Source organism: Apodemus sylvaticus, chromosome 14 (assembly GCF_947179515.1).
Source record: "Apodemus sylvaticus chromosome 14, mApoSyl1.1, whole genome shotgun sequence".
Classification (NCBI taxonomy): domain Eukaryota; kingdom Metazoa; phylum Chordata; class Mammalia; order Rodentia; family Muridae; genus Apodemus; species Apodemus sylvaticus.
The window spans coordinates 44984880-45001110 of record NC_067485.1 but is presented as its reverse complement, the minus strand read 5'-3'; the positions used below and the strand labels follow the sequence as shown (position 1 = coordinate 45001110).

Sequence of the window (16231 nt, the reverse complement as noted above, 5' to 3'; positions counted from 1 at the left end):
GACTGTTATACAAAGTAGAACTCTAAGTCAAGGTGATGAGAGACAAACTTGAGATGCAGAATACAAGAATTACCTAGTTTGGTTTACAAAAGTCAAAATTTCCCATCATATACATCATTTCGACCAGAAGATGTCTGGGGATGCAATGCATGGAATGAGTACTTAAAATTCAGCTTGTTATTTGGAAGGTTTTTTACCATAAGAGGAAAATGTAAAGCCACAAGAACTGGTTTTTTGGTGTGAATGACTGTCGAGGGAATGAAATCAATCTAAAGACAGAACTCATCTTCTGTACTTGAAACCAAACTAACTTTATTGAGTTTTATTCAAGGAAAAACACTTTTTCCTATTAGTTTAAGAGGCTATTTTTTTCCAGACAGGGTTTCTCTGTGTAGCCCTGACTGTCCTGGAACTCACTCTGTAGACCAAGCTGGCCTCGAACTCAGAAATCTGACTGAGGCTATTTTGTTTTTTACTTGGGATGCAAATTTGTATTATTTGATATAGCACCTAGCTTATAATATCTGTTTAATAAACTTCTAAAGAAGAACAATACCTCTAATACAAAAATAACTTGATATTTACATTATGTCATACACGTGCATGCACATGTATGTGTGCAAACAAATGTAACTAAAAGCATATAAACTCTATCAGGGTTTCCCTTGTAGCTCAAGTTAGCTTCCAATGCATAATCCTACTGAATACTAGGATGACAGGGTTACTTACATGCCTCTTTCTTCAAAGGATATCATGGACCACATCTACACAAATGGTCTATCTTACCCATGCAATGAAACTAACTATAGATAGTTATAGTTAATAGAAGACAAAAGTGTTTCAGGACTCCATTGGCTCAGTTCTACCCCTGAAACATGACGCAAATGGTTAATTAGATAGATCATCATGTGACTTTCCACCTTCTGTCTAACTTCTATCTATATACTGAAGAACTGACTCATGATTTTGTTGAGTTTTCAGCAGATGTGGCCAACTTAGAGGGGAAAAGAACACAAACAAGGTGTTTTATGGATCAAATCTTACCTATAGCATAGTGAATAATTAGCATCTACTTGAGATTGTACAACACATACTCCCAGTCTCACCACTGAGGATTTTGTTGGACAAGCAGAAGTGTTTGGATGAATTTTAAGCTTTCATTCTATGAATTACATCTTTGTGTTGAGTAAGTGAAAAAAACAACTTTAGAAAAAAACTCTTTCACCTCATTTCCTAGTCACAAGCCTCTTCAGCGCTCCCTTTACATCCTTGTTTCTCAGTGTGTAGATGACAGGGTTTAACATGGGGGTTACCAAGTTGTAGAAGAGGGTAAGAAATTTCCCTTGGTCCTGAGAAGCCTTGTGTCCGGGCTGCATATACATATAGATGATATTCCCATAAAACAAGGAGACTACAGTGAGGTGGGACCCACATGTGTTGAAAGCCTTCCTCCTTCCCGAGGCCGACTTGATCCTTATCACTGCTAGAGCAATATAGCTGTAAGAAATGAGGATGAGAGTCAAGGGCACCAGCACGATTATCACAGATAAAACGAAGACAGTGCTTTCCACAGCCACGGTATCCACACAGGCGATTTTTATCAGAGCTGGCATCTCACACAGGAAGTGCCTTACCTGGCATCTGCCGCATCGCGGCAGCCTCATAGTCACAGGAGACATGACCAGAGAGTTGAGAAGTCCCACACTCCAGGCTACAGACACCAACTTCCAGCAAAGTTGAGAATGCATAATGACTGAGTAGTGAAGGGGTTTGCAGATTGCAGTGAAGCGGTCATAAGCCATGACGGCCAGCAAAACACATTCAGTGCCTCCTAGGCCAAGAAACATGAACAGCTGGACTGCACAGCCAATGTAACTGATGCTCTTGTCTTGGCCTCCTAAGTTGAAGAGCAGTTGAGGGATGGAACTGGTAGTGAAGCAGAGGTCAAGGAAGGACAAGTTGGTGAGGAAGAAGTACATGGGGGTGTGGAGGCAGGGGTCCAGATAGGAAACTAGGATAATGATGATGTTGCCCACTAAAGTCACCAGGTAGAAGATGAGGACAAACACAAAGAGGATGGACTCCAGCCTCGGTCTGTCTGAGAAGCCCAGCAAGAGGAACTGTTCCTGGCAGGTCTGGTTGATCATGGCATTAGTGGTCAGTACATGAATGCAGAAAAGCCATGTGAAACACACCAAATTTGTTAGACGCAAGCTAAGTCATCTGCAGAAGGACAAGACCCCTAGGAGTTACACATCATTTCAACATCCTGAGAAGACCTACAAAATCTCTGGGAAAAGATATTCTTATTGGCCTTGTTTCTTTAATTTTGGATACCAAAGATATACAGAGCGTTATAAAATATTTGAACAACATACATGGAGACTAAACAGGAAAAGATGACTGATATTCCGGAATAGTCCCACTGCCGCATTATTGATGTGCTTTCTTTCAGTTATTTCTTAGGTACTCATATAATATACCCCAAATCATAGTGTATTTAAATTTTCACCATCTAATTTTCTTTTTTAAGAGTTAGTGTGTGCATGTAAGTGTGTGTGCATGTGTGTGTGTGTGTGTGTGAGAGAGAGAGAGAGAGAGAGAGAGAGAGAGAGAGAGAGAGAGAGATAGAGAGAGAGAGAGAATGTTTGCCTGCAGGAATGTAAGTGCATTTCTCCTTGAGCTCACAGAAGGGTGAGGGATCCCCTGCAACTGGAATTACAAACAATTATGGCCTGCCATGTGGATACTAGGAGCCAAACCTGGCTCCTAACTGCTGAGCCATCTCTGGAGCCCCATGTCTGAATTCTCCTTCATTTAATATTGTGTCTAAGAGTTGCTTTAGTTTTAAAATTTCTACAAAGAAGCAGTATTTGGCAATTTTATTAACATATTATATTTTCTTGGTAGTTGATCACTAAGAATATTTCACATATACTAGAGAGCTAAGTAATTTATAGATAAGCCTATTTTATTGTACTCTTTCTTCTAAATATATGGTAAATATTTGAACCAAAGAGATATATCAAGTGTAAAATTATTTGTAGAGAGGTGGGTGCATTCTTTATGCTTACTAGCTTTCTGTAGTAAAACTTTTTTTTTTTTGGTCATTGAACTAGCAAGTCACAGGTCCATCATCACCTGCCTTTACTTTGAATTTTAAAAAGACAAACATTTCCAAGTAAGATTGAATTATATATTTTAATACATTGTTGGAGAGTTTCATCATGTTATCTTTGAAAAAATAACAGGCTGTTATTTGTCAAATATAAAAAAAGTCCAGGTAGATCATTCTTGCATATTTCAAACTGATGGTTAATCCAAAGCCATAGCTCTGATTTTATAAATCTCTAAATGCATTCAGTACTAACGCAAGCCAAACTTCCCTTTGGTTGTACTATGTAATTGGTGAAGTGAAAGTTTCAGTTCCTTTGTATGTGTTGAGGAAATGGTCTAAATCAGATAATTTAAGACAACCAAAGACAAGCCAGTGGTTTGCCATATAAGTTGCTACTCAACACCTTGCATTGGTAAAGCTCTTTCCATTCCCTTAACCATAGAATGTGAGACAAAAGCCAGAAGAATTTGGTTCAGCAATTATTGAATGAATACTTTCAAATTAAACAATAAGTTCATTACTTTGTAAGGTTCATGTGATGTTAGAGCTTTCAGTGTTGGGTCTCTTCTAGGTAAAGAACTTTATGGTTCTACCAGTAACTACTCCAGCTTGTAACCATAACTAGTTCCCTCTACATGAGTCAACATTTCCAGCCACGTGTGTATTAAAAACACCACACAGAGTTAGGTCAGCATGAAGGCGCCACCATGATACAGTGTCTCACATGTCTTGCTGTTTCCACGCTGTTTTTCATGTTTGTAAAGTGGCTTGGACATGATAAGGCATGCTACAGATGCTAGTGGTGACTGTGATAGAAAGGACAGAGCAGGTTTGTTCTCAACAGGAGGCTCTGCCCCTGGTAGAATGTCATTTGAGCAGCAGTGGCAGCAAAGACTGACTGATCTTTCTGACAACTGTAAGTGGTCAGAAAAGAGAGCTTTGTGGCGAAGTCACCTTCTAAGTGATTTTAAGAGGTTTTTGCAGAATAAGTGTTTATAGAGCTTTAGGTCAGAGAAGTGAAGATTATCCTTTAAATACACGGTTCAATTTCTAAGTAGATTTATATAGGTAGATAAACTAAATATTCAGCAAATATTTATCAGTCACCTGCTATATATTAAAGATGTGTTCCATGTTAGAGATACAATAATTATTAAAACAGATAGTGACTGACTTCATTGATGTATAGACTAGTCAGAGAAAGTTGTTTATCAAAACTCACAAATATGAATGTTTGGTGACTGTCAACTTTGTTAATCCTTTATTGAATATTGAATGGTGGACTTTCTTGGACTGCAGCATTTACCTCTCACTCCTGAATTTTTAGTACAAAGGTATTAAATAAATTACCAATATGTATACGGTTAGAAGTTAGAGATGTGGCATTTGAACACAGGCAAGTTTGACTTGCTAAGCCAGAAAGAAAACATATTAATTATCCTCCAGCTGAAGTACTGGGTTCCATTATGGTGAGCAGTACACTCTGAGCACTTCCCTTGATGACTTTTTCATATTGTTTTTTTAAAGGCAAATAAAGGATATACAATTATTCATCAATTATGAAGTTGGATTTAAAGAAAAACACATGAAAGAGAGAAACTAGGGAAAATAAAGGATATGCAATTGTTTTTTAATTATGAAGTTGCTAGATTTAAAGAAAAAACTCACAAGAAAGAGAGAAGTTGATTGCTACAAGCTGTCTGCTGACCTCCACAGGCACAGGGTGGCATGTGTGGAATCTACACACTCACGGTAAAGCAATAAATAAATGCTCTTGAAAATTTAAAACTCTACGTATAATTTCTTTTTGTACTGAAGCCAGGGCTTCATGTGTAGTAGGCAAGCACCTTGAAACTAAACTACTTCTCAAGCCCTGTAGATGAAATTTGCAAATCCCTCCAAGCAATATTTACAGGTAGAATACATATCAGGGCAGAAGAGGGCTACACAAGATGAGTGTAGTACTCACTTCTGGTGCTCTTCTCCTTTACTTACGGGGTACCTACTTTCTTTAGATAATGCTGAGTAGTGTGTGCTGAGAGTTTTTTATAAAGATAATTTACTAATCTGAATCTTTCTTGGTGATGGAGTGGGAAATGTTGAAGAACTGAAATCACCTTTGACAAGAAGGGAGTTAATTACGCACAAGTGTGTGATTGGAGGAGAGGTGAAAGAGAAGTGGGACAGGCAGGAAGCAGCATAGATGTGTTGAACAAAGTACAGAAGTTTAAGCATATCATATAAGTTACAGAGTCAAAGAGATAGTGACAGCAATACGATTTCCCCCATTGCTAATTATGGCCCATAATCAGGTACTACGGTTGGTAGTCCCAAGGAATCAAGACACATACTGAGAGCTATTAGCACAAACAAGACACAAAGACAAAAACTTCATCCTTAGAGTGTATGTTTTGGTGTTAGAAGGTAGTCCCTAAGAGTTTCCTTTTGTTGATAGAGTTTCTGTTCTTGTTACTTTCTTACCTTTATTACTTTGATAAAACATGTATTATAAAATTAGTATAGTAACTCAGATATGCATATATGTCTATAAGATGTACAGGCCAGAGCAGTATAATATAACAAGCCTTATATGCAAGTAAACATTTTTTAAATCTGGACAGGTTTCAACCACATTGTTTTCTTCACTAGTTGAATGACCCTGAAGTTATTTAACTGCCATATTCTCAGTCTTTTCATCAAACAACAGGGCACAAGCACATTGGCTTATCATTAGGTGAGGGGATATTGCTATGTTCAGGAGGCTAAACAAATCTTAAAGAATTCTATGAAAATTTGGGTGTGAAATGTGTTCTGATATTTAGGAGCATGGGATGCAATGTGCTATGGATGCACAGGCTTGGTGATTGTCTCTACGAGTGTGGGAAGATAGTAAAGAATACTAGGTAAGTCTGGTTAAGCCAGGTCAACTTTCACTTAAACCAAGGCTCATCCCAGATGTGTTGGATCTTAAGAAAATTATATATATATATATATATATATATATATATATATATATATATATATATATATATATATATATATATATGTATATATATATATATATAATATATATATTATATATATAAACAGTTTTGTCTTTTGTTACCTTCCTAATAATACCAATAGCAAATAATTAGATTTATTTTCATCATTATGATTTATTTCTGATATTATTCTTGGGCAGCTGCTGGGATTTAATGGGACTTACCCTAGCATGTTTGCATGTAGTATTTGTGGTGGTGGTCTTCGCCAACAGCCTGTGCTAGCAAAGCAGTTCACTGAAACCATTCTGTGAGGTCCCCATGGCCTCTAAATAGAGTAGGTAAGTTTTTGGCCTTTAATCACTGACAGTAGGATAATGGAAAAATGTATTTTAAGCTTCTTTTGAGCTAAACATTAACACGCTCTTACAATTCCATCTCTTCTCTTTTCCTGCCAGATCAACAAGTGGGAATGCCGTCCATCTTCCTCTTTACTTCTTTATTTTGACCAGTAACCTCTGATTCAAACAAAAAAAATTTGTTTGCTTTTTCTATTGCACTCATTCCCCCACCCCAACCACCTCTAACAGTCTAGCCTACTGTAAGTATCTTTCCTGCTTGTGCAGAATGGAAGACAGTAGTATCTAAACAAAACAAAACAAAACAAAACAAAACAAAACAAAACAAAACAAAACAGAGAATGAGTGTCGAGCATACACAACTGACCTGATGCCAAACACTGCAAGTAATATGACAAACAGGACGTGTGTGGTTCTGAGCCTCTTCAGAGTGGCATTGAAAGAAGGATAAGGAACTACAGGGGGAAGTGTTTACATTATGTCAGCACAATGTATATAGGCAGAGTCATTACCTAAAGGCCAGGGGTGGGGAATGAGTCCTTGGAAAAGAGGTATCTCAGAATAAAACTTTATCAGAAGAGAAGCAAAGGCAATAAAAAGCGTGGGGGCTGTTGAAGGGCCTGGTGATGTGGAGGGTGAAGGGGAAATGGCATCTAGTCAAGCTGTCAAGGAGCTAGAATTTGTAGCCCACGGTAAACATTGTCTTTATAAAAATATGATAAGCACAGAGGGATTCAGCATGGTTACAGTTGGAATTTAGAACCTGTGCTTCGATGATCATGGAACAGCAAGATGCCTGCTGTAGCCTAAGCCAAACCGTGGTGATCCACTGTTGAAAAGGAGTCCTTATAAAGATGAGGGTCTGGGTGGGTGATCCACGCTAGCAAAAGAACCCGCCAGGAACATTTCTCAGGTGCAAAAGGGATGGCCAGGGTGGCAGGTTTGTGTCTGGCTATTACCCAGATGTCAAATCAGATGTGTCTACAGAAGGAAAAGGAGAAAATCCACCTTTGGCATACTGATGAGGTTAATTTTGGGGTTCCAGAAGAGTACAAAGTTTATGAAGAGTCTGTATTCTATTCTTATAGCATTTCTACTTTAAAATTAGAAATTTTACAAATTGTGTGTGTGTGTGCGCGCAAGTGTTGGTGGAGTTTAGATCTCCTGGATCTGGAGTTATAGGCAATTATCACTACTCCTTGTGGGAACAGAATTCAGGTCCTGTGGTAGAGTAGCAAACACCCTTGACCACCGAGCAATCTCTGCAGGCCATTATCTTTCTGAGGCAGGGTCTCATATAGTAACTCAGGCTAGTCTACAGCTTAACTAGGTAGCTCAGGTTAGCATCGAACCCATGGCAATCCTTCTACCATAGCCTCCTAAATGCTTCTATTATAGGAGTAAGATACCATGCCCAGCTCAATTCCACTTTTAAAGCATCAATATTTAATATATTTTTCATGATATTTAAACTTGAACGTTAGAGATTTTTAGTATAACTTTGTGTTCCTGGAATCAGCATCTATAGTTGATGAGCATGCAGAATTATTGGTATGTATGTGTGTGTGTGTTTGCGTGCGCGCGCGCGCGCGCGCGTGCATGTGCATGCATGTGTGTGTGTGTGTGTGTGTGTGTGAGACTGGACCTTATGTAACCCTGGCTGTATGTAGGCCAGGCTGAACTTGAACTCACAGAGATGCACCCTAGGATCGGACATAGGCAGTATGCCCTGTAGACCTACTGTAAGGCATCCTTGGCTAGGAGCTTTAATGGTGTGAGATTCCTAAGCATGATTTTGTCTATTCCTTCATGATGATCTAACCTGTCTCTGTTACCAGCAATATTTAACATTCTAGCATTTCTTTCTTTGATGATCCCTAGCTACTTAATTTTCTTCTTTAGTCACTTCATGAAACATGTATGTAATCGTACAGTTAAGCACAGTTGCCAGTCACATATTTATGGTTGATAGATAAATAACTGTTAGTTTACTCTTAGAAGATAAAGCAATAATGGATCTGCATGCCAATAGCCTCCTCTAATCCATAAGGAAGTGATATCAGCATTTGTTACTTCTTTTTATTAAATATCTTCTAGTAATTAGTTCTAGCCCTAGGAGGCTTAGGGTCTGTTCTTGAGGCTATCTTACCTTCTGTGGCTTGCATGAATAAAGCTTACAGGATGGTGATTATGAGTGAGCACCCAGTTACCAAAGAGATGCACTCTGTTCCCATCTACATCCTGACCTCAGGATGCTTAGCTTCTCAGTGATGCTGAGCTCAGATACAGAGGCAGATTCTCACCAAATCAGTGCAGAACCCCACTGTTGGAGCAGCTCTTTGTGAGGTTCAGCACTCTCCACCCCAGGAGTCTGGGAGGAGACCCAAAGACTCCTAAAGAAAGGTACAGCAGTAGTAGAGACAATTTATATCTAAAATCTTTATGAAACCCTGATTGGAGATCTACAACGGTCTCACTATCTTTACTGAAGCCATTGGGAATATGTCCTCCCTTGTAGCAATTAGACAAGTTTGCTGTTCTGTCCAGAAAGAAAGACCAGTGGGACATAGCTAAGGAACGTTAACATCATAATTTCCTTTAGACTGTGTGCATACTTGGTGGGGAAACTTATTTTGAATAAGATATGTATCTGTTTTAGATATTTATTTATTTAGATATTTATTTTTTAAGATATTTATCTGTTTTATCATATTCATTTAGACTGAAGAAATTTAGCAAGATCTGTGATTTGACCAAAACATTCTGTGTTCTTTTATATGCCAAAAGTACTTTTACATTTAAAAATTTTGTAATCATTTCAAATAATGGACAAGAATTAGGCAGCCCTGGCTGTCCTGGAACTCACTCTATAGACCGTGCTGACCTTCAACTCAGAAATCCATCTGCCTCTGCCTCTGCCTCTGCCTCCCAAGTGCTGGGATTAAAGGCATGCACCACTACTGAAGAATGCGTTCTTATCAACAGCCAATAATCATGGCAAACAGAAACATTTACTTGATGAAAACAGAAGTATATATTCATAGTTTGACTTAAGTCTATATTAAATTTTTTGTTTTATGAAAAAGAGCAACTTTGGATTCCCAAATGAAAATATTTAATTCAGTAGATCTCTTTAAAAGCAATTGGATATTTAAGTCTGTTTCTTAGGAGGGACATAGACATTTTTATGAATAATTTTATCAAATATTCAAAGAACAACATTCCTGCAATAATTTTAAACCATAGACAATAAGAAAGAAGGAAAGAAAATTATAATAAACAATCATAAAGAAAGAAAATGTACATATCTGAGTTATGCATGTGTATGTTGTTGTGTGTTGTTTCCTGGACAGACATGATGATACATTGATTTATAAAAGAGCATCAGAAATTAGAAAAACTGTTTCCCAGGAATCATCCTGACAGTGTTGTCAGACTAAGATCATCTAGGCAAAAAAAATGTTCCAGTTTTATGCATGGTTTGTCACAGTTAATTAATCAAAACAGGAACATTATTATTATTAATATTGTCTATATTTTACACACATTCCCTTGCTGTATAGCTGATGGCCTCTTTGTGTTTAGGATCACTGGTGAATTTATACACACACGCGCACACACACACACACACACATACAGACACACAAGATACACAGACACACAGAGTGTTAGGAACCTAAATGAAGGCATGCTATTCTCTAGGCAAGAGATTTTTCCACTGAGTTAAGATTCAACCCATAATAAGCTAGTATTATGCCATTTAGTAAAACTAAATGTTATGACTCATTGAATATACAGAAATAAGAGTAAGGAACAATGGTAATAATCTTAATCGTGATAATAAAACAAAAAGAGGCAAACAGCTCAGTGTGGCAGAAATAAATGTCTACAAAGATCAATATTATGGTGAATTTTATTATTTTTAAATTTTAATTATGTAATTATTTTTAGAGGCATATGTGAGTATTTCTCTATGCACAACATACGTACAGGAGCTTGCAGAGGTGGAAGGGTTCCAGATCCCCTGGAACTGGAGTTGGAGATGGCTGTGTGCCGCTATGCGGGTGCCGGGAACTAAACTCGCGTTCTTAGCACCTGCTCTTAACCACTGAGCTATGTGTCTGTCTCCTATCATGGATTTTGGAGTTTGATGCAATTAACTATAAGATGATGAAATGAATTTGGAAATGGATCTTTCAGTATCCAGAAAAAAAATTCATATAGTTTGAAATCTCTAAAAATGTCAAGAAAGCGTATCAGAACAGGAATTAGGAATTAGGAAGGCCTTGCATAAAAAAATGAAAAGACCAAAATGTCACAAAATTGCTGATCAGTAACAGGGAGAGGGTGGCTGGTTTCCACAGGAGTTGTCCGTGGGGAAGTGGTCTTGGGCTGTAGACGCCTAGAAGGAGGAAGCCGCGGTTGCTAGTTTGGGTGCATACCGGTCACTCGATTCCACTCACACCCCGGGAGAAAGCTTCGCCATCTCTCCTAGCCTGGCTCATATTGGGAATGGCCTTTCTAGTCCCGTGGGTCTGAAGCCCTGGAGTCCTCAGTGTGGCCATCACTCGTTCACAGGCCTTAGGTTCATAAGAAACTAAACACAAAAACAAAGAAGTTCCTTCTACCTTCTGATTTTTTTCTCACTTAAAATGACTGACAGACCTAGTCTCCTAGGTCCAGAGCGCTTTAGCAAAAGGTGAAATTTGATCTGTCCAAGCAATGTTATAATGATAATAATAATGAAATCCTAACTTTTGTTACATATTATCGTGTTTATTGTGTGTGTTGAGGGGTGCACTTGTGGAAGTGAGAGCAGGAACCGATGCTCTCTGTCACGTGGGATGCTCTCTGTATGTCACGTGGGATCCAGGAGTACTTTTACCCTCGGAGCCATCAGACTGGCCAGGAACTCTAGTCTTTATAGAAGAATTTCACGTAAGCCATGTCAGGCACACTTAGAGGTCACGTACTCATCTTTTTTCTTTTTATCTCAGAGTGGAACAGTTGAACGGGAGCTAGAGTGTATTTCTCTGTTGAGAACTGGAAGGCGGGCTCCTGAGAAGGCTGCTTCTTATTCCAAACACATGGGAAGAATAGCTAAAAGGCATGGGGTTGGTGCCAGATATATAAACAGGTCCAATCGGGGAAGAGAAATAGCCAGGGGATTCTGTTCAGCCAACCTCCAGCCCTAAGCTCCTCCCACTCAAATACATTAAGCTGTTGTTGCCCCCTTTCCCGAGGCTTGATCTTCTGTGTTCCATGATTGCTCAGTTCTTTGCTAGTGCCAGTGAACAAACTCAGCAATCCCCTAGACAATCGCGGACAGTCCCGTTATATAACCACACAAAAGGAATGTCAATTTGACTAATCTAAATAAGAGCTTCATTCCAGAGTTCCAGATGTCCCTTCACGTCTGAATTATGAACAACTCACCTCTTTTATTTTGTTATTCTTTTTTTTTATTTTAATTACCTAATGAATTTGAGTTTTTGAGGTATAGTTTCAGGTAGCCTGGACCAGAATCAGACTCACTTAAGTAGATAAAAATAGCTTTGAATGTCTGTTCCTCCTGCTTCACCTCCTGAGTTGTGGGATCACAGGAGTGCACCATCATCAGACCTGTCTAGGACAGCAGCTGTGAGGGCCAACAGTGGACAAAAGCAGAACAGGGCATTTTGGAGTCAGGACAAGGGAACAGCATTAAAGAAAAGAAAGGCTGCTAACAATAGATCATTTTAGGTTCCTGTTAGACTTTAGTTCTTTCATGGGTCCCCCAGGGTCCATATGGTGCAGGCATGGACCCTAGATTGGTGTCTTAGTTATTTTTCTGTTGAAATAATAAAAGCACCTTGAACAAGTTAACTTCTGGAAGGAAGGGTTTATGTGGATTATAGTTATGAAGGGGCTATAGTTCATTACCGTCATGGTAGGCAAGTATGGCAGCTAGAACTGCAATCTGGGCACTCATGCCCAGTGACAAACCTCCTCCAGCAGGGCTGATCATTCTTGGGACATGGAAACCTTCAAAAGGGTGGGCCCTTGTGGGAGGTATTTATATGGTAGATTGTGTACTCTCGGAGGGATAGTGAAACCTTTGAAGACTCCCCTTCCCATCTTTTGCTTTCCATTACCTGAGCTGTTTCTCTGCGTCTTATGATTCCCTTGGGATATGGGATGTATTGGAGCACTAAAATGGATGGAGCCGGCCAGTCATGAACTAAAACCATTAGCCCAAATAAACCTATTCTCCTTGTATGTTGATTGCCTCAGACTTTACAGTCACAGAAAAGTGATTGACATGTTAATTTTTGGTAAGGGTTAATGCAGAATAGATTCCTAATTATGCTGACTCAGTTCATTGGGACATTTGTGGTTTCAGAAAAATCTGATCTATTTTGGAATTTAAAAAAATGTTTTTTGTTCTTGTTTTTGTTTTTTTGTTTGTTTGGATTTTTGATTATATGGCACTTAAAACAAATGACTCCTATTATTATTATGATGATGATGATGATGATGATGATGATGATGATGATGATGATGATGTCTGGTTTGTTGGGCCCCAATACAGAAACTCTGCCCACAAAAATGGCTCCTCATGATTTTGTTTAACAGAAACTTTATTTAACACAGGCAAAGCCTTTTAACTGCCGCTGGTTGACTCTAGTAAATCATGCATTAGACCTTGGCTTGGAACTAAACTTCTCACTTATATAAGTATCATAAAAATTAAACTGTAAGAAAACAAAATGTTAGTGGAACACATTTTAAATTCTGTTCATGGAAAAGTTGAGCAGGGTTTAAAAAATACCTTTAGTATTCTATGTAACTAAAAACAACAACTTTACAATAAATGAAAAAATCAGAGACTCAATTCTAGAAGAAGATTAAAAACTCATGTTCAGAGCTGAAGAGATGGTTGAGTACTCTTGAAGAGGACCCTAGCTCTGTTACCAGCACCCACATGGTGGTTTATAACTGCCCCTAACTTGAGTTCCAGAGACTCTGGTAACCTCTTCTGATCTCATAGGGCACCAAGCACATACATGGTGCACATATATGCAGAAATACAAAATGAACTTACATACATAAATATAAAAAGCTAAAAGAAGACCCCCTAACCCATCAACCATTCCCTGCATCTTCACAGTGGAAGATATTTGTTTTTTGTTCATTTTTTTTAAAAGATTTATTTATTTAGTATAGATAAGTACACTGTAGCTGTCTCCAGACACCCCAGAAGAGGGTGTCAGATCTCATTACAGATGGTTGTGAGCCACCATGTGGTTGCTGGGATTTGAACTCAGGACCTTTGGAAGAACAGTTGGTGCTCTTGACCACTGAGAGCCATCCTCCAGCTCAATATTTGTAATACTTCTCTAAATGATAGATTATTGAACTAATCAAATACCATTTAAGCATAGTTACTTTAAGCCATATTTTCTGTTTCATATTTTATTACAGAAAATTCAAAGTATGAAACAAGAATTTTATGAACATCCTATGGCAAATGGCAGTGACTCCACTTATGTAATAAAGACCTCAACGACTTTATTAGCAATCCCATAGAAAACTCTCAGGCCAGAGTAAGATAGACTGATTGTTTGCTATAAAAAATACGGTATCAGACGACTTTTCTAGGAAACATTGACTCTTTACTTGGGTTCATAACTAGAAACAAAATGAAAATCTTGCATCTCTGCTTCACACTGCTCTCTAACCTCTGCATGTAAACATGCTCAAGGACTATGTCCCTAAAAACTAGCTGTGCCTCAACTAGTTCTCCCACCTTTAATGCTAAGAGCACAAAGAGGGACTGTCTGAACTTTGGTTCTCATGAAGGACAGTAAATACTCAATTGCTGAGCTGTCCATCTATCCAGTCCAAATATTTGCTTCTTTCTTACAAAGGCAGTAATCCCACTCATAGGGAGTCTACTTTTATGGTATAATTATCAAAGATGGCATCATCCATCTTAAGAATGGTGGCCATTCTTAGTTATCAAATTGACTACATCTGGAATTAGCTAACACCTAAGTGGTTGTGTATAACTTTTGGGGATTTTTTTTCATTAAATAATTTAAAGTGGGAAATCCAGACCTTTTGAGGTGGGAATACTCACCTTTAATATGGGCCACACCTCCTGCTGGTCACTTATATAGAGCATGAGAGATGGAAGGTTGCTTTCTTGATCTGCTTATTCTCATCTTCATTTGCAAGTCCATTCTTTCATTGGCATTAAAGCCTATTTCTTTGGGATTCTAGTGTATTTTAAAGACCAGCTGAGAAATCCAGCCTTGTAAACAGAAGAACTACTTGTGTTATTGTACCTTCTATTAGCAGGCAGCCATTGGTGTACTAGCTGGAACACTGCCTGTAAACCATTCTAATAAATTCCCCACGCACATAAATATGAATTCTATCAGTTCTGTTTTATTCATTGATGTTAGTCATAGGTGTTGCACTAAAGAGAGGAGCTCACCAAATTGCTAAACCTTTATTTCCAGAAGGAGCAGAAGGGTTCAGTTCTTCATTGATAAGATCCATACCCAGAAAGCTCACTGCAGTTACTTTAGTCAAACATTATACAAGGTGAATTCGAGCTGTTAAAGGTTCCAGCTTCCAAAGTTATCTTGCCTTTGCTGCCCATGAGAGCAGACAATGCACACAAATTTCAGTCTCCTTTGACAATGGCTAGTCATAATCAAAAGCAAGAACTCCAGGTTTGTCAGGAGTGTCTTAAGACAAAGATTGGTGCAGCTGCAAGTTTTCATGTAACATCAAGTGCAGATTCTCTAAAGAGATATTTCTTCAAGCTTCAGTTTCATAACAATTTCTCAGCCTCTACTTATTGACCTAAACATAGCAAAGACTTTGCTGAAACATTTCACTCACAGCTAGACACAGTCTCTGTGTTTCACTGAAATCTAGATATAAGGACTTTTCTATACATATTACTACACTGCTTCTCTAGCAAAACCTGACTAGTACACCTCCTAATATCATCACATTGAAGGTTTGGTTAGGGTTATAACATGCAAATTTTAGGAAACACAAACATTTAGACTGAAGTATAAATTAAATATCTATCTGTAGAACTATGTTGTGAGATAAGATAGTATACCAGATATTTGAGATGATAAATTATTATTTTAATTAGGCTTATAAGGACTTAGACTATATTATATATTAGAAATTATTGTATGACTGAGTTTGCTGAAGTTCTAAGCATTCACTCATCTTTATGACTTTGAAGAATGAACAGTTGAAGGGCAACTAAATGGACCAAATTCTAAGGCAAAGGCTCAGTAAGAGGCAAGCATAGATTCATGAGCACCACATTAGCTTGAATGATTATCATTTATCTCTTAGTTTTCTATTATAGTCTTTTATCCTTTTATTGATTCTGTCTCCCCACTCATTTTCTACATTATAGTTGGAGCGGCATTTATACATACATTGCTGCTACATTAAGATATCTCATTGGTGTACTGTTCCTATGCTCTCAAAAAAATTCTTGTGTTGAAACTCTAATTCCCAACGCTATAATATTTGAAGGTAAGGTCTTTGGGAGACGATCAGTACCGGGGCAAAGTTCTGATGTGTGAGATAATTGTACTGATAAGAGGAAAATGAGATAAGTCTTTTGTTCTTCTTATGTAACTGTCTAGAGAATGTGGAAACATGCATCACAGAAAATATCTTACAGCAGAATACGGTGATGCTGGTCCCCTGATTGTGAATTTCTATAGCTATTAAAATGAAGTTTTTTT

The 16231-nt window shown here is 38.1% G+C and overlaps 1 protein-coding gene across 1 annotated transcript; it reads right to left on the bottom strand.

The window, feature by feature from the left end:
* Window positions 1-1226: 1226 nt before the first annotated feature.
* LOC127664836 (olfactory receptor 2W3-like) lies at window positions 1227-3229 on the bottom strand. Its single transcript, XM_052157041.1, has 2 exons — window positions 3209-3229; window positions 1227-2135 (listed from the first exon to the last, which is right to left on the bottom strand). The coding sequence occupies exons 1-2, from the start codon at window positions 3227-3229 to the stop codon at window positions 1227-1229; spliced, it is 930 nt and encodes a 309-aa protein (XP_052013001.1).
* Between the last annotated feature and the right edge of the window lie 13002 nt (window positions 3230-16231).